Source organism: Oncorhynchus nerka, linkage group LG7 (assembly GCF_034236695.1).
Source record: "Oncorhynchus nerka isolate Pitt River linkage group LG7, Oner_Uvic_2.0, whole genome shotgun sequence".
Classification (NCBI taxonomy): Eukaryota; Metazoa; Chordata; class Actinopteri; order Salmoniformes; family Salmonidae; genus Oncorhynchus; species Oncorhynchus nerka.
Genome location: NC_088402.1, coordinates 20,164,361 through 20,183,977, shown reverse-complemented (window position 1 = coordinate 20,183,977; position 19,617 = coordinate 20,164,361). Strand labels below are relative to the sequence as shown.

At 43.4% G+C, this 19,617-nt stretch overlaps 2 protein-coding genes across 3 annotated transcripts in view; one reads left to right on the top strand and one right to left on the bottom strand.

Moving 5' to 3' along the window:
- The window catches only part of LOC115123843 (cytoplasmic dynein 1 intermediate chain 1), a 151,513-nt gene extending 141,311 nt beyond the window's left edge, over positions 1 to 10,202 (top strand). For both annotated transcript variants that reach the window (XM_065020303.1, XM_065020304.1), the window contains exon 18: positions 9,159 to 10,202. In XM_065020303.1, the coding sequence (XP_064876375.1) occupies positions 9,159 to 9,269 (111 nt within the window). In that variant the 3' untranslated portion in view covers positions 9,270 to 10,202. The remainder of the gene's footprint in view (positions 1 to 9,158) is intronic.
- Positions 10,203 to 10,362: 160 nt separating this feature from the next.
- The window catches only part of LOC115120861 (electrogenic aspartate/glutamate antiporter SLC25A13, mitochondrial-like), a 132,879-nt gene continuing 123,624 nt past the window's right edge, over positions 10,363 to 19,617 (bottom strand). The window contains exon 18 of the mRNA XM_065020302.1: positions 10,363 to 12,577. Within this exon, the coding sequence (XP_064876374.1) occupies positions 12,388 to 12,577 (190 nt within the window). The 3' untranslated portion in view covers positions 10,363 to 12,387. The remainder of the gene's footprint in view (positions 12,578 to 19,617) is intronic.

Here is a 19,617-nt window from a genome sequence, read left to right as displayed (position 1 = left end):
CAGACAATGAAAGCTCTTACAATATTCAATGATTCCATTTCTCAAAAACAAGGTTATAGGCTACATGTGAACCACCAAGTCAGAACAATAGGAGAAATTAAGAGGTGAAAATATACCAAATTATTAGGGTGAGGCTCACTACACAACATACACTTAGTATTACTTTCTTAGCTACAGTATACATATCTCAATTTTGTCATCAAAGTCTGCCATTCTCTGGATTTATGGTGCTTTCAAGACATCTGGGAACTCGAAGGAAAAAAAGGTTGAATCATGATGACGTCAGTGATCTTCAGGTCGTAGCTCTAAAAAGAGGCCCGAGTTCCAGATTTACAATTCTGAGTTGGATGAAAGTTCAAAACTTATTTTCCCAGTCATACCTCATTTTTCCAGAGTTCCCAGTTGTCTTGAACTCACTAAAGTCAGATTTTGCAGTACCGAGTTAAGTTGTTTTGAGCGTTGCACAAATCATGCTTCATTAACAGCATGGCCAATGTTGAATGTTTATCATTTTAAACTAAGAAAAGAGACCCTTAATCTTAGACTTGGTACCACACAGCCACTCCACTGAATATCAGGCTAGTGATTTATTTTCAATGTTTGCAGTTAGCTACAGATTCCTTCCAAACCACTCATTGTTGAATTTGTGATTTCCAACTTCTTGTGTAATGTCCAATGTCCAATCAGCATCGATACGTTTTATCTATAATTTATCTTCATTATTTCTCTTCATATGACAAGGATTAAAAAGGATTCGCCAGTAGATTGTCGACTTGATTTATGGTGATGACTGCTAGATTTTGAAAGTATGATGTAGATATAACGTGATTTGATGTGATTTTATCTGTGGCCAAAGACCTTGAGCCTTCTTGGATGGGCACTTCTAATGTAACTCTATGGCAGCACCCAAGGGGCTAGAATTTTCAAGGTCTGTGACCTAGTGTCCCCATGAGTGACAGAACACAGAGCCAATCACGGTGCAACGTTCCGTATTTTCTGCCGGCTTGCCCCACCACCACAGAAAGCACTGAGCTATGCTGAAACACCTGCATTTTGGAGCTGCCTTGATCAAGAAAACAAAAAAGAGACCATGATTGTATGCAGCTTTATTAACTCAATTATATATATATATATTGTTTGCAAACTGATATGTGACACGTATTAATGCCAAAATAACATTTATTTTTTATTATTGCAAAAAATGTGGGTCTCAAAACTCACTGAATGACGGGTCGCCACTGAGGGTAGTGTAATAAGTCATACGTATACAAGCCGTTCTTCAGGCACATTACCTCTAAACTCCATTGAGGGCCTGGTGTGTGGTTCATCTCTTAATATGTGTTTATTAACCCGTCAGGCAGCATTGTCCTTGATGTTTCTGTTGGAATTTCTCCTCTATCCCTCCTATATTCTTCTTTCTTTTAAAACAGACTCCACATGACATTTACCTTCACCACAAAGTGGCCAACCTCCCTGAATCCCATGTTTGCAGGGCTCTTTTGGGGCTATGTGCCTTGTGTGTGTGTGTGATGTCTTGGGTGCCTTCTGTAGTGTGGTAATTGGAGAGAGGCTGGGTTTAACGTGTGGTCAGTCCATGGCTGTCCCAAATGGCATCCTATCCTCTATATAGTCACTACTTTTGAACAGGGCTCCAACTTTTTTTGACCAGGGCTCTGGTCAAAAGTAGTACACTATTTAGGGAATAGGGTGCAATTTGGGACGCAGCCCTTTTCTCTTCCCCCCTATCTTTCACTCCCTCTATCTTTCCCTCCCTCTCTCTCTCCCCTATATTTCACTCCCTCTCTCCCTCCCCCTATCTTGCCCTCCCTCTCTCCCTCCCCCTATCTTTCCCTCCCTCTCTCTCCCCCTCTTGATCCCTCACTCTCTCCCTCTCCCTCGCTCTTTATCTCTCTCTCTTTATCTCCCTCTCCCTATCTCTCCCTCCCTTTCTATTTATCTCTCCCTCTCTCTCTCTCTCTCTCTCTCTCTCTCCCTCTGTCTCTCTCTCTCTTTCTCCCTCTGTCCCTCTCTCTCTCTTTCTCCCTCTCTCTCTCTCTCTCTCTCTCTCTCTCTCCCTCTGTCTCTCTCTCTCTCTTTCTCCCTCTCTCTCTCTCTCTCTCTCTCTCTCCCTCTGTCTCTCTCTCTCTCTTTCTCCCTCTCTGTTGGTTGATGGTAATGGTGGCTCATAAATAAAACCTCCAGTGAAGTTTGAATGGTTTTTATTTCCTGGAAGGAGTGAAGCTATTAAACACCGTAAAGAAAGAGCTAAAACTAGAATGGATTGGGAAGAAGGTCTAGCAACAATGCAACACGATGGAATGTGAAGAGGCAATAGTCCTGCTGATCGGTACAGTCATAACATGCATCCCAAATGGAACCCTATTCCCTATATAGTGCACTACTTTTGATCATGGCCCATAGGGATTAGGGTACCACATTTGGGACAAAATCATAGTAGGCTGTTTATGCCCCAATGGTATTATTTTCAAAATCAATGATATCATTATATTATAATATTACACCAGGTTGTTATTATCAAATATAATTTGTTCTCAATTACCTGGCTAAACAAAGGTTAAATAGATATTCTGACATACACTAGAGATCCTGGTTTAGAATTCCTCACAATCAAATGTCGACCGCATTATCTACCAATGGAATTCTCTTCGATTATAATCACAGCCGTATATATTCCCCCCCAAGCAGACACATCGATGGCTCTGAACGAACTTTATTTGACTCTTTGCAAACTGGAACCCATATATCCGGAGGCTGCATTCATTGTAGCTGGGGATTTTAACAAGGCTAATCTGAAAACAAGACTCCCTAAATTTTATCAGCATATCGATTGCGCAACCAGGGCTGGAAAAACCTTGGATCATTGCTATTCCAACTTCCGCGACGCATATAAGTCCCTGCCCCGCTCTCCTTTCGGAAAAGCTGACCACGACTCCATTTTGTTGATCCCTGCCTACAGACAGAAACTAAAACAAGACGCTCCCGCGCTGAGGTCTGTTCAACGCTGGTCCGACCAATCTGATTCCACACTCCAAGACTGCTTCCATCACGTGGACTGGGATATGTTCCGTATTGCGTCAGACAACAACATTGACGAATACGCTGATTCGGTGAGCGAGTTCATTAGAACGTGCGTTGAAGATGTCGTTCCCATAGCAAAGATTAAAACATTCCCAAACCAGAAACCGTGGATTGATGGCAGCATTCGCATGAAACTGAAAGCGCGAACCACTGCTTTTAATCAGGGCAAGGTGACTGGAAACATGACTGAATACAAACAGTGTAACTATTCCCTCCGCAAGGCAATCAAACAAGCTAAGCGTCAGTATAGAGACAAAGTAGAATCTCAATTCAACGGCTCAGACACAAGAGGTATGTGGCAGTGTCTACAGTCAATCACGGATCACAAAAAGAAAACCAGCCCCGTCACGGATCAGGATGTCTTGCTCCCAGGCAGACTAAATAACTTTTTTGCCCGCTTTGAGGACAATACAGTGCCACTGACACGGCCCGCAACTAAAACATGCAGACTCTCCTTCACTGCAGCCGACGTGAGGAAAACATTTAAACGTGTCAACCCTCGCAAGGCTGCAGGCCCAGACGGCATCCCCAGCCGCGCCCTCAGAGCATGCGCAGACCAGCTGGCTGGTGTGTTTACGGACATATTCAATCAATCCCTATCCCAGTCTGTTGTTCCCACATGCTTCAAGAGGGCCACCATTGTTCCTGTTCCCAAGAAAGCTAAGGTAACTGAGCTAAACAACTACCGCCCGTAGCACTCACTTCCGTCATCATGAAGTGCTTTGAGAGACTAGTCAAGGACCATATCACCTTCACCCTACCTGACACCCTAGAACCACTCCAATTTGCTTACCGCCCAAATAGGTCCACAGACGATGAAATCTCAACCACACTGCACACTGCCCTAACCCATCTGGACAAGAGGAATACCTATGTGAGAATGCTGTTCATCGACTACAGCTCGGCATTTAACACCATAGTGCCCTCCAAGCTCGTCATCAAGCTCGAGACCCTGGGTCTCGACCCCGCCCTGTGCAACTGGGTACTGGACTTCCTGACGGGCCGCCCCCCAGGTGGTGAGGGTAGGCAACAACATCTCCACCCCGCTGATCCTCAACACTGGGGCCCCACAAGGGTGCGTTCTGAGCCCTCTCCTGTACTCCCTGTTCACCCACGACTGCGTGGCCACGCACGCCTCCAACTCAATCATCAAGTTTGCAGACGACACAACAGTGGTAGGCTTGATTACCAACAACAACGAGACGGCCTACAGGGAGGAGGTGAGGGCCCTCGGAGTGTGGTGTCAGGAAAATAACCTCACACTCAACGTCAACAAAACTAAGGAGATGATTGTGGACTTCAGGAAACAGCAGAGGGAACACCCCCTATCCACATCGATGGAACAGTAGTGGAGAGGGTAGTAAGTTTTAAGTTCCTCGGCGTACACATCACAGACAAACTGAATTGGTCCACCCACACAGACAGCATCGTGAAGAAGGCGCAGCAGCGCCTCTTCAACCTCAGGAGGCTGAAGAAATTCGGCTTGTCACCAAAAGCACTCACAAACTTCTACAGATGCACAATCGAGAGCATCCTGTCGGGCTGTATCACCGCCTGGTACGGCAACTGCTCCGCCCACAACCGTAAGGCTCTCCAGAGGGTAGTGAGGTCTGCACAACGCATCACCGGGGGCAAACTACCTGCCCTCCAGGACACCTACACCACCCGATGTCACAGGAAGGCCATAAAGATCATCAAGGACAACAACCACCCGAGCCACTGCCTATTCACCCCGCTATCATCCAGAAGGCGAGGTCAGTACAGGTGCATCAAAGCTGGGACCGAGAGACTGAAAAACAGCTTCTATCTCAAGGCCATCAGACTGTTAAACAGCCACCACTAACATTGAGTGGCTGCTGCCAACACACTGACTCAACTCCAGCCACTTTAATAATGGGAATTGAGGTGAAATGATGTCAAATATATCACTAGCCACGTTAAACAATGCTACCTAATATAATGTTTACATACCCTACATTATTCATCTCATATGTATAGGTATATACTGTACTCTATATCATCTTCTGCATCCTTATGTAATACATGTATCACTAGCCACTTTAACTATGCCACATAGTTTACATACTCATCTCATATGTATATACTGCACTCAATACCATCTACTGTATCTTGCCTATGCCGCTCTGTACCATCACTCATTCATATATCTTTATGTACATATTCTTTATCCCCTTACACTTGTGTCTATAAGGTAGTAGTTTTGGAATTGTTAGCTAGATTACTTGTTGGTTATTACTGCATTGTCGGAACTAGAAGCACAAGCATTTCGCTACACTCGCATTAACATCTGCTAACCATGTGTATGTGACAAATAAAATTTGATTTGATTTGAGTCCAGGCTCTGTTGCAGCCGGCCGTGACCGGGAGATCCATGAGAGGCACACAATTGGTCCAGTGTCATCCTGATTAGGGAAGGTTTTGCCCAGGGATATTCTTGTCCCATATAAACATATAACAATTTTTTTTTTAAAGATTTCCCTTCACTGGAACTAAGGGCCCTAGTCCGAACCATGAAAAACAGCCCCAGACCATTATTCCTCCTCCACCAAACTTTACAGATGGCATTGAGCCAGGTAGCGTTCTCCTGGCATCCGCCAAACCCAGATTCGTCTGTCAGACTGCCAGAAGGTGAAGCATGATTCATCACTCCAGAGAAGGAGTTTCCACCGCTCCAATGGCGGTGAGCTTTACACCACTCCAGCCGACGCTTGGCATTGCGCATGGTGATCTTAGGCTTGTGTGTGGCTGCTCGGCCATGGAAACCCATTTCATGAAGCTCCCGACGAATAGTTATTTTGCTGACGTTGCTTCCAGAGTCAGTTTGGAACTCAGTAGTGAGTGTTGCAACCGAGGACAGATGATTTGTACGTGTTTCAGCACTGAGGCAGTCCCGTTCTGTGAGCTTGTGTGGCCTACCACTTCGCGGCTGAGCCTTTGTTGCTCCTAGACGTTTCCACTTAACAATATCTGCACTTACAGTTGACCACGGGACCTCTATATTTATTTTTATTGAACCTTTATTTAACTAAGTCGGTTAAGAACAAATTCTTATTTACCATGACAACCTACCAAAAGGCCAAAGGCCTCCTGCGGGGACTGGGGATTACTAATCAAATAAAAAATCACGATAGGAGAGACACCATAATGAAGTAGTTCATTATCCTGAATTATATTTTCAGAGAATACAAATAAATGTCTCTGGTGTGTGAGATGGTACAGTGATAAGGAATGAATGTGTGGATAGTTTCTTGTTACTGGCTTTGTTTTGTGTTCTCAGAGATTTTATAGTTCATGTTGCTTGACCTCGTTAAGTGCTCTGTAAATACTTTCATTGGCTTTCCCTGTAACCTATAATTGATTGTAATTCCCATAAAAGCGTTACCCTGTGTGCCAGCCGGTTTCTGCTTTTGCCAACTCAACTTGTTTTCGTCTTGCCAAATGACGGAGATAGCGCCATTGAATAGATCAGCTTTAATATTGCAGATAGAGTGTGGCTTCTATCAATGTAATTATTTGCATAATTTCCAATCCCCCATATATTTGGGGGTAAATATCTTTTGGGGGGATACATAACAAGAGTGTGCAAAGCTGTCAGCAAGGCAAAGGGTGGCTACTTTGAAGAATCTCAAATAAAATATATTTAGATTTGTTTAACACTTTTCTGGTTATTACAATGTAGAAAATAGTACAAATCAAGAAAAACCTTGAATGAGTAGGTGTGTCCAAACTTTTGACTGGTACTGTATATGTATGTTGTTTTATCATTCTGTTTTTATTGTAGTGTTTACAGGGCCCTCTTGTAAAATATATGTTTAATCTCAATGTGACTCCCTGTTTAAATAAAGGTTCAATCAAATCAAAAATAAATCAAATACAGTGCATTTGGAAAGTTTTCAGACCCCTTCCCTTTTCCACAATTTGTTATGTTACAGCTTTATTTTAAAATGGATTAAATCCAAAAAAGCTAAAACACGATTTTAGAAATGTTTTCAAATGTATTTTTAAAAATACATTAAGTATTCAGACCATTTGCTATGATTGAACATTTGGAAATGCACACACCTGTCTATATAAGGTCCCACAGGTGACAGTGCATGTCAGACAAAACCCAAGCCATGAGGTCCGAGGAATTTGAACTCCGAGACAGGATTGTGACGAGGCACAGATCTGGGGAAGAGTACCAAAACATTTCTGCAGCATTGAAGGTCCCCAAGAACACAGTGGCCTCCATCATTGTTAAATGGAAGAAGTTTGGAACCACCAAGACTCTTCCTAGAGCGGGCCGCCTGGCCAAACTGAGCAATCGGGGGAGAAGGGCCTTGGTCAGGGAGGTGTCCAAGAACACAATGGTCACTCTGACAGAGCTCCAGGGTTCCTCTGTGGAGATGGAAGAACATTCCAGAAGGACAACCATCTCTGCAGCACTCCACCAATCAGGCCTTTATGGTAGAGAGGCCAGACGGAAGCCACTCCTCAGTAAAAGGCACATGAGAGCTTTAGGTGTCTTTTGGAGTCCACCAAAAGACACCTAAAGGACTCTCAGACCATGAGAAACAAGATTCTCTGGTCTGATGAAACCAAGATCGATCTTTGGCCTGAATGCCAAGCATCACGTCTGGAGGAAACCTGCCACCATCCCTACGGTGAAGCATGGTGGTGGCAGCATCATGCTGTGGGGATGGTTTTCATTGGCAGGGACTGGGAGACCAGTCAGGATTGAGGGAAAGAGGAATGGAGCAAAGTACAGAGAGATCCTTGATGGAAACCTGCTCCAGAACGCTTAGGACCTCAGACTGGGGGCAAAGTTTCACCTTCCAACAGGACAACGACCCTAAGCACACAGCCAAGACAACGCAGGAGTGGTCTTGGGACAAGTCTCTGAATATCCTTGAGTTGCCCAGCCAGAGCCCGGACTTGAACCCAATCGAACATCTCTGGAAAGACCTGAAATAGCTGTTTAGTGACGCTCCCCATCCAACCTGACAAATCTTGAGAGGATCTGCAGAGAAGAATGGGAGAAACTCCCCAAATACAGGTGTGCCAAGCTTGTAGCGTCATACCCAAGAAGACTCGAGGCTGTAATCGCTGCCAAAGGTGCTTCAACAAAGTAGAGTCAGAATACTTTTGTAAATGTGATATTTCCAGGTTTTTTAAAACTAAATTTGCAAACATTTATAAAATCCTGTTTTTGCTTCGTCGTTATGGGGTGTGTAGATTGGCGAGGGAAAAAACTTTTTGAATCCATTTTAGAATAAGGCTGTAACGTAACAAAATGTTGAAAAAGTCAAAGGGTCTTAATACTTTCCGAATGCACTATCCATACTATATACATTTTACGGACACATTATATTTTACATTAGTTATCTATTTTTTTGTTGTTAAAAGTAGCGCACCATATAGGGAGTTGGGTGCCATTTAGGAGGCACCCTAAGTGTATTGATGATGATTTCCCTGAGGAGGATCCCTGGTGTGCTTTAACAGTTCTGAGGGTTTAAAATGGCCGCTGTCCCCTCCCACCTCCTTATTGCTGGTTAATTATAGCCTGCAAAGTGGTAACCGTAGTGACAGCCTGGGTGGCAGCCACAGCAACCAACCAAGTAGCCTTTCCCATTTGACTTTCACAGCAGTGCTTCGCAATGACTGGTTACTGGAGGTCACAGTCATACAAAACCTGTAAGGAATGAAACAACGTTCTCGCGTGTATATTTCACTGACCATTGACTAGATTAGCTTGAAACTTCAAGTAAAAGCTACAATTGTATTTCTTCTAGGGTCCTCGATTCTTCAGGGACTTTTGGTAATGTGAAATGTAAATGTAGTGGACAGTAAACAAGGAGACCACAGATTTAGACTATGAACAGAATCATACATATACTGGACTGTATTTGCTCATGAGGCTGATAAACCAGCCAATCGGATCCTGACAAAGACTCAGTTATTGGTCAAAACATAATCTATTGTATAGAAAAATACCATTGGGGATATCTAGCAGTGTGAAGGTGGATATATTTAGTTTTTGTCTCTGTGGTTCCTCCTAGCTGGCAGTGCCCCACAGTGAGGACTGGGCACGTTTCGCCTGTACCCTGATGGAGATCAAGGCCAACCGGGCCGACGGCGAGGAGGAAGGGCCTGTGGAACTGACGCCATAGGATTGAATGAATCACTGCAGGATCCAATGGGATCACCGAGCATCGCCAGGCACACTGGGTGGGTCACTAGGCGATCCAGCCCATCAGAAGGCTTTGTTCTCAGACCTTTATGACATGATTTCACACACCTGTCAAAGCAGCAGCATGTGTTTCTAGACCCCGCCCCCTCTCTGTGACAGCTACGGGTCGTGTTCTCCTGTTCAGCCCTTGCTGACACGTGCCAGATCTTACAACACTTGGATAGGCATTTTACCTTATCAGCTAACCACATCATATGTTATAGTAATCTGGTGCCCGACTGCACAGTCGATGAAGTGGCTAGCAACCACTGGTTGATGCATGCAACGTCTGAGCAGGGGAACACAACCACTATTCCAGCAGTGTGTTCAGGCTACAACGTGCTTTCTCTCTACTGTATTAACATCACTGTTTTTGTGTTCATTTATGTTAATATATGTTAGTCGTATAAGCACCTCGGGCCTCTTTGTAATTTACTATATGAATTATTTATTGATTCACTTACTGTATGTGGTCAGCTGTCTTACAGTGCTCAGAACCTAAGTGAATCCCATATCCAATCATAGGTCTTACTACAGCTGTGAAACTAGCCGTGAGAACAGGGCCTATAGGTCTCTATGCTGTCACGTTACAGAAGTCTCATGTTCACAGTGCTTTTGTTGTGCTTTTCTCAGTATCCAACCCCCTGCGTGCAACACATGTATAGCTTCTTACAGCTTCATAGATATGTTCTAATATGTTGTGGATGTCTGTAATTGCTTTATGTCAATGTTATAGGGCTCTAATGTGAGGATTATTGCACTGTCCATGGCTACAGGCCTAAGAAACTAATTCTAGTTTAGCACTTTGTTTGAGTGTGTGCCCGCTGTTTATCATGATATATCTGCCAATAAATCATGGCTGAAGAACTGTTAACTTGTTTACTTGTTGTTGATGTTGAACTACAGTGTCACAAGTTGGACGTTTGTCTGTTATGATTCTCTCTTACCAGGCGTCAAGCTTTTCTCTGAATTGTCGCACCACAACATACCCCCTTGTAAAAGAAGGCACACACACTTTGTTAACTAACGTTAGACGTTTCTCTTTCATTTTATTAGTACATATACACTGAGTGTACAAAACATTGACAGACTGACCAGGTGAATCCAAATGAAAGTTACTGAATGATCCCTTATTGATGTCACCTGTTAAATCCACTTCAATCGGTGTAGATGAAGGGGAGGAGACAAGTTAAAGCAGGATTTTTAAGCCTTGAGACAATTAAGACATTAATTATGTATGTGTGCCATTCAATGGGCAAGACAACAGATTTAAATGCCTTTGAATGGGGTATGGTAGTAGATGCCAGGCGCACCGGTTTGAGTGTGTCAAGAACTGCATTACTGCTGGGTTTTTCACACTCAATCGTTTCCTGTGTGTATCAAGAATGGTCCACCACCCAAAGGACATCCATTCAACTTGACAGAACTGTGGGAAGCATTGGCGTCAACATGGGCCAGCATCCCTGTCGAATGCTTTCAACAACTTGTAGAGTCCATGCCCTGACGAATTGAGGCTGTTCTGGGGGCAAAAGGGGGTGCAACTCAATATTAAGACGCTGTTCCTAATGTTTAGTACACTCAGTGTATCTCAATATTGCTGCCATACATACAGTAAGGCACAATTATTACACACCATATAATCCTCCTCTCCTGTACAAGTTTAAATACGGGTGTCTTGCATGACAACGAGCAGCTAGTCTAGTGTAGTTTGGTGTACTATAGAGTAATGTAGTGTAGTGTACTAGAGTAATGTAGTGTAGCGTAGTATAGCTAGTCATCTTTCTGCTCTCTCCCTCTGCTCTGCTGTGCCCTGACTCTTTAAATAGACATTAATTCAACACATAACACAGTTTGAGCTGACAGACAACTCAACTTAGGATAACAGGCAGTACAGTACCGTAGTAGTAGTAGTAATACTGGGTGCAAATGGTGGTAACACTGAACAGTATGTATTACATTCAAGTGTTTGGTCAATATTTTTCATGATCAAGATTATTCCTGTTTTTGCTTCACAGTATCCAAAAAGCAACTTGGCAAACCGTATCAATATGAAAATATGTCTCTCTGTTCGTTCTCATATGTACAGTAGAATCATTGTTCGGATGTGCGTGCTTGTGTTACATTCCCCATCGATAACATCACATTTAACATGGAAATAAAAACATGTCCATTTGACGGATATAACCTCAACAGAATAAGCTCTAATCAGACAAACTCTCTGGTGAAAGACAGTAAAATCACCATTATATGGTTAGGCCGGGATTCAAACAAAGGCTTTTTTGTCGACGAGCACATTTCACTGTCAACCCGGACATTGACATTCATGGTAAAGGCTATGCATGTCGGCTCAAGCATAAATGACCTTAAAAAATCAAGTGCAATGTGCTTGTTGACAATGCATCTTTGAATGAGTCCCGGCTTTAGTGATGATGAAATAAGAGGAAGCAGTCCAGGTCTAATTCAAGTCCTGGCCAGACCCTCTACAACTCTGTTAAAAGACCAACACAACAGACAATGTCAGTACTGTAGCTTTCACTTAGGGCTATATCTAATCAGTATCACGGACATTCAGCGTTACAGCGTGATTTCAATTTAATGGCAACGCTTCCGCGTCAGCGGAGACAGCATTCCCGGTAAATGCTGCATTCCCGGTAAATGCTGCAGACGTCGGCTCAATAGGAAATTATTTTTACATTTCTAGCTTCAGCGACACAGATTGAATAGAGCCCTTGATCTCCACAATAAGACTGACTCAAAAAGTCATATTTACAGGTATATGAGACTAAAACAGAAGCTAAACCAACCTGATGTGATTTTAGAGCATGACGTATAAAGGTTGTTTCAAGAATTTCTTTAATATTTATTTTTTTGTCTCATATCAACTAAAACATCGATACATATTTTCCTTTAAAGCCTAAAGAGGCACATCATACTAGTCAGAATGTGCCTCTCTTTCGGGTGGAAAATTCCAAGTGCTCAACGGGGCGGGGTTGGGAGGGAGAGGGCGTAACGGTTGCGTGTGTGCTCTATTCTGCCCCCTACGTGTGGGCAGAGGAAGTTCAATTCAAGGGGCGTCCTCCTTGGACGGGGGGGATTACATGTACGTTGTATCTTGGGAGGTGGAGTCCAAATTTGCTTTCGATTCCAGCGAACGTAGCCATGGCCAACCTGAAGCCTCCGATGTGGTCGGGACTGGGCGCCGGCATGCTGATCCGAGACTTGGGAGTCGGCTCCGAGCCAGATGGTTTTCTGTGGTGTGGAGAGAGAGGGAGGCGGGAGAAGAGAGGAGGGAGGGGAGAGAGGGTAAGGGAGGGAGCAGGGAGGGGGAGGAGGAGCAAGGAGGAGAGAGAGGGAGTAGGAGGGAGGGGTGAGGGGAGAAAGGACAAGAGGGGGAGAGGGAGGAGGAGGGATTGGGGAGAGAGAGGGGGACGAGGAAGGGAAGGAGAAACCAGGGAGGAGAGAAAGAGTGACAGAAAAGAGAGAAACCAAAAGTGGAGGGGAAAAGAGATCGCGCAAGAGAGAGGGAAGAGTTAACAGAGTTTTTATATTAAACATTGACCACCACAAAAAAATAAACATCTTAATCGAATATTAAGACTGGGCGAGAGAGCTATTTATTATTTTATTTTTTAGAGTGCTATTTTTCCTCAGAGCACTGAAACCAGAAATAAATGAATATCCCACAATGGTTTCATATATGACTTTCTGTGATATCTTTCCAATACAGACAAAAAGGAACACATTTCACACCCACACCACACCATCGAGCAGTAGAGTATTCACTGAATATTTTTCTGAACATTTCTCAAAATGGGCCAAAGTCTGTGAAGATGACACATTATGCATATTATATTATTATTATATTATTATGCATGTTATTTCAGAATAATTAGGACAGTTCGTTGGCTAACTCATTGGTCCTGATTTGTGAAAGAACCCAAAAGTATTTGACAAAATTATGTCAATACAATTACATGTAGAGTATAATAATGAATGGAATGTATTTGGTGACGCTTATCCTAAAACTCTCCCCCCTTGCCCTCCTATCTCTGTCTCTTATTGGTCAATGGAACATTAGAGTGCATTCTAAAGAGTGACCAGTTTGTGCCGCCAGGGAACATGAGCTCAATTTTACCCCGAAAAGCTGGAATGAGAAAGAGCACAAGTGCTTCTCTCTGTCCTACATCACAGCTCTGTATCTCTGTAGTTTAGGACTGTCCTACATCACAGCTCTGTATCTCTGTAGTTTAGGACTGTCCTACATCACAGCGCTGTATCTCTGTAGTTTAGGACTGCTCTACATCACAGCTCTGTATCTCTGTAGTTTAGGACTGTCCTACATCACAGCTCTGTATCTCTGTAGTTTAGGACTGTCCTACATCACAGCTCTGTATCTCTGTAGTTTAGGACTGTCCTACATCACATCTCTGTATCTCTGTAGTTTAAGACTGTCCTACATCACAGCTCTGTATCTCTGTAGTTTAAGACTGTCCTACATCACAGCTCTGTATCTCTGTAGTTTAGGACTGCTCTACATCACAGTTCTGTATCTAGGTAGTTTAGGACTGTCCTACATCACAGCTCTGTATCTCTGTAGTTTAAGACTGTCCTACATCACAGCTCTGTATCTCTGTAGTTTAAGACTGCCCTACATCACAGCTCTGTATCTCTGTAGTTTAGGACTGCTCTACATCACATCTCTGTAATCTCTGTAGTTTAGGACTGCTCTACATCACAGCTCCGTATCTCTGTAGTTAGGACTGCCTGACATCACAGCTCTGTATCTCTGTAGTTTAAGACTGTCCTACATCACAGCTCTGTATCTCTGTAGTTTAGGACTGTCCTACATCACAGCTCTGTATCTCTGTAGTTTAAGACTGTCCTACATCACAGCTCTGTATCTCTGTAGTTTAGGACTGCTCTATATCACAGCTCTGTCTCTCTGTAGTTTAGGACTGTCCTACATCACATCTCTGTATCTCTGTAGTTTAGGACTGCCTGACATCACAGCTCTGTATCTCTGTAGTTTAGGACTGCTCTACATCACAGCTCTGTATCTCTGTAGTTTAGGACTGCTCTACATCACATCTCTGTAATCTCTGTAGTTTAGGACTGCTCTACATCACAGCTCTGTATCTATGTAGTTTAGGACTGCCTGACATCACAGCTCTGTATCTCTGTAGTTTAGGACTGCCTGACATCACAGCTCTGTATCTCTGTAGTTTAGGACTGCTCTACATCACAGCTCTGTATCTCTGTAGTTTAGGACTGCTCTACATCACAGCTCTGTATCTCTGTAGTTTAGGACTGCCTGACATCACAGCTCTGTATCTCTGTAGTTTAGGACTGCCTGATATCACAGCTCTGTATCTCTGTAGTTTAGGACTGTCCTACATCACAGCTCTGGAGCTCTGTAGTTTAGGACTGTCCTACATCACAGCTCTGTATCTCTGTAGTTTAGGACTGCTCTACATCACAGCTCTGTATCTCTGTTGTTTAAGACTGTCCTACATCACAGCTCTGTATCTCTGTAGTTTAAGACTGTCCTACATCACAGCTCTGTATCTCTGTAGTTTAATACTGTCCTACATCACAGCTCTGTATCTCTGTAGTTTAAGACTGTCCTACATCACAGCTCTGTATCTCTGTAGTTAAAGACTGTCCTACATCACAGCGCTGGATCTCTGTAGTTTAGGACTGCTCTACATCACAGCTCTGTATATCTGTAGTTTAGGACTGCTCTACATCACAGCTCTGTATCTCTGTAGTTTAAGACTGTCCTACATCACAGCTCTGTATCTCTGTAGTTTAAGACTGTCCTACATCACAGCTCTGTATCTCTGTAGTTTAGGACTGTCCTACATCACAGCTCTGTATCTATGTAGTTTAGGACTGCTCTACATCACAGCTCTGTATCTATGTAGTTTAGGACTGCCTGACATCACAGCTCTGTATCTCTGTAGTTTAAGACTGTCCTACATCACAGCTCTGTATCTCTGTAGTTTAGGACTGCTCTACATCACAGCTCTGTATATCTGTAGTTTAGGACTGCTCTACATCACAGCTCTGTATCTCTGTAGTTTAAGACTGTCCTACATCACAGCTCTGTATCTCTGTAGTTTAGGACTGCTCTACATCACAGCTCTGTATCTCTGTTGTTTAAGACTGTCCTACATCACAGCTCTGTATCTCTGTAGTTTAAGACTGTCCTACATCACAGCTCTGTATCTCTGTAGTTTAGGACTGCTCTACATCACAGCTCTGTATCTCTGTAGTTTAAGACTGTCCTACATCACAGCTCTGTATCTCTGTAGTTTAAGACTGTCCTACATCACAGCTCTGTATCTCTGTAGTTTAATACTGTCCTACATCACAGCTCTGTATCTCTGTAGTTTAAGACTGTCCTACATCACAGCTCTGTATCTCTGTAGTTAAAGACTGTCCTACATCACAGCGCTGGATCTCTGTAGTTTAGGACTGCTCTACATCACAGCTCTGTATATCTGTAGTTTAGGACTGCTCTACATCACAGCTCTGTATCTCTGTAGTTTAAGACTGTCCTACATCACAGCTCTGTATCTCTGTAGTTTAGGACTGTCCTACATCACAGCTCTGTATCTATGTAGTTTAGGACTGCTCTACATCACAGCTCTGTATCTATGTAGTTTAGGACTGCCTGACATCACAGCTCTGTATCTCTGTAGTTTAAGACTGTCCTACATCACAGCTCTGTATCTCTGTAGTTTAGGACTGCTCTACATCACAGCTCTGTAATCTCTGTAGTTTAGGACTGCTCTACATCACATCTCTGTATCTCTGTAGTTTAGGACTGCCTGACATCACAACTCTGTATCTCTGTAGTTTAGGACTGCCTTATATCACAGTTCTGTATCTCTGTAGTTTAGGACTGTCCTACATCACAGCTCTGTATCTCTGTAGTTTAGGACTGCCTGACATCACAGCTCTGTATCTCTGTAGTTTAGGACTGCTCTACATCACAGCTCTGTATCTCTGTAGTTTAGGACTGCCTGATATCACAGCTCTGTATCTCTGTAGTTTAGGACTGCTCTACATCACAGCTCTGTATCTCTGTAGTTTAGGACTGTCCTACATCACAGCTCTGTATCTCTGTGGTTTAGGACTGCCTGACATCACAGCTCTGTATCTCTGTAGTTTAGGACTGCTCTACATCACAGCTCTGTATCTCTGTAGTTTGGGACTGCTCTACATCACAGCTCTGTAAACTCTGTAGTTTAGGACTGCTCTACATCACATCTCTGTATCTCTGTAGTTTAGGACTGCCTGACATCACAGCTCTGTATCTCTGTAGTTTAGGACTGCCTTATATCACAGTTCTGTATCTCTGTAGTTTAGGACTGTCCTACATCACAGCTCTGTATCTCTGTAGTTTAGGACTGCCTGACATCACAGCTCTGTATCTCTGTAGTTTAGGACTGCTCTACATCACAGCTCTGTAATCTCTGTAGTTTAGGACTGCTCTACATCACAGCTCTGTCTCTCTGTAGTTTAGGACTGTCCTACATCACAGCTCTGTATCTCTGTAGTTTAGGACTGCCTGACATCACAGCTCTGTATCTCTGTAGTTTAAGACTGTCCTACATCACAGCTCTGTATCTCTGTAGTTAAAGACTGTCCTACATCACAGCGCTGTATCTCTGTAGTTTAGGACTGCTCTACATCACAGCTCTGTATATCTGTAGTTTAGGACTGCTCTACATCACAGCTCTGTATCTCTGTAGTTTAAGACTGTCCTACATCACAGCTCTGTATCTCTGTAGTTTAAGACTGTCCTACATCACAGCTCTGTATCTCTGTAGTTTAGGACTGTCCTACATCACAGCTCTGTATCTATGTAGTTTAGGACTGCTCTACATCACAGCTCTGTATCTATGTAGTTTAGGACTGCCTGACATCACATCTCTGTATCTCTGTAGTTTAAGACTGCTCTACATCACATATCTGTATCTCTGTAGTTTAGGACTGCCTGACATCACAGCTCTGTATCTCTGTAGTTTAGGACTGCCTTATATCACAGTTCTGTATCTCTGTAGTTTAGGACTGCTCTACATCACAGCTCTGTAATCTCTGTAGTTTAGGACTGCTCTACATCACATCTCTGTATCTCTGTAGTTTAGGACTGCCTGACATCACAGCTCTGTATCTCTGTAGTTTAGGACTGCCTTATATCACAGTTCTGTATCTCTGTAGTTTAGGACTGTCCTACATCACAGCTCTGTATCTCTGTAGTTTAGGACTGCCTGACATCACAGCTCTGTATCTCTGTAGTTTAGGACTGCTCTACATCACAGCTCTGTATCTCTGTAGTTTAGGACTGCCTGATATCACAGCTCTGTATCTCTGTAGTTTAGGACTGCTCTACATCATAGCTCTGTATCTCTGTAGTTTAGGACTGTCCTACATCACAGCTCTGTATCTCTGTGGTTTAGGACTGCCTGACATCACAGCTCTGTATCTCTGTAGTTTAGGACTGCTCTACATCACAGCTCTGTATCTCTGTAGTTTGGGACTGCTCTACATCACAGCTCTGTAAACTCTGTAGTTTAGGACTGCTCTACATCACATCTCTGTATCTCTGTAGTTTAGGACTGCCTGACATCACAGCTCTGTATCTCTGTAGTTTAGGACTGCCTTATATCACAGTTCTGTATCTCTGTAGTTTAGGACTGTCCTACATCACAGCTCTGGAGCTCTGTAGTTTAGGACTGTCCTACATCACAGCTCTGTATCTCTGTAGTTTAGGACTGCTCTATATCACATCTCTGTATCTCTGTAGTTTAGGACTGTCCTACATCACAGCTCTGTATCTCTGTAGTTTAGGACTGCCTGACATCACAGCTCTGTATCTCTGTAGTTTAGGACTGCTCTACATCACAGCTCTGTAATCTCTGTAGTTTAGGACTGCTCTACATCACAGCTCTGTCTCTCTGTAGTTTAGGACTGTCCTACATCACAGCTCTGTATCTCTGTAGTTTAGGACTGCCTGACATCACAGCTCTGTATCTCTGTAGTTTAGGACTGCCTGACATCACAGCTCTGTATCTCTGTAGTTTAAGACTGTCCTACATCACAGCTCTGTATCTCTGTAGTTTAGGACTGTCCTACATCACAGCTCTGTATCTCTGTAGTTTAAGACTATCCTACATCACAGCTCTGTATCTCTGTAGTTTAGGACTGTCCTACATCACAGCTCTGTATCTCTGTAGTTTAAGACTGTCCTACATCACAGCTCTATATCTCTGTAGTTTAGGACTGCTCTATATCACAGCTCTGTCTCTCTGTAGTTTAGGACTGTCCTACATCACAGCTCTGTATCTCTGTAGTTTAGGACTGCCTGACATCACAGCTCTGTATCTCTGTAGTTTAGGACTGCTCTACATCACAGCTCTGTATCTAGGTAGTTTAGGACTGCTCTACATCACAGCTCTGTATCTCTGTAGTTTAAGACTGTCCTACATACCAGCTCTGTATCTCTGTAGTTTAAGACTGTCCTCCATCACAGCACTGTATCTCTGTAGTTTAGGACTGCTCTACATCACAGCTCTGTATATCTGTAGTTTAGGACTGCTCTACATCACAGCTCTGTATCTCTGTAGTTTAAGACTGTCCTACATCACAGCTCTGTATCTCTGTAGTTTAGGACTGTCCTACATCACAGCTCTGTATCTATGTAGTTTAGGACTGCTCTACATCACAGCTCTGTATCTATGTAGTTTAGGACTGCCTGACATCACAGCTCTGTATCTCTGTAGTTTAAGACTGTCCTACATCACAGCTCTGTATCTCTGTAGTTTAGGACTGCTCTACATCACAGCTCTGTAATCTCTGTAGTTTAGGACTGCTCTACATCACATCTCTGTATCTCTGTAGTTTAGGACTGCCTGACATCACAACTCTGTATCTCTGTAGTTTAGGACTGCCTTATATCACAGTTCTGTATCTCTGTAGTTTAGGACTGTCCTACATCACAGCTCTGTATCTCTGTAGTTTAGGACTGCCTGACATCACAGCTCTGTATCTCTGTAGTTTAGGACTGCTCTACATCACAGCTCTGTATCTCTGTAGTTTAGGACTGCCTGATATCACAGCTCTGTATCTCTGTAGTTTAGGACTGCTCTACATCACAGCTCTGTATCTCTGTAGTTTAGGACTGTCCTACATCACAGCTCTGTATCTCTGTGGTTTAGGACTGCCTGACATCACAGCTCTGTATCTCTGTAGTTTAGGACTGCTCTACATCACAGCTCTGT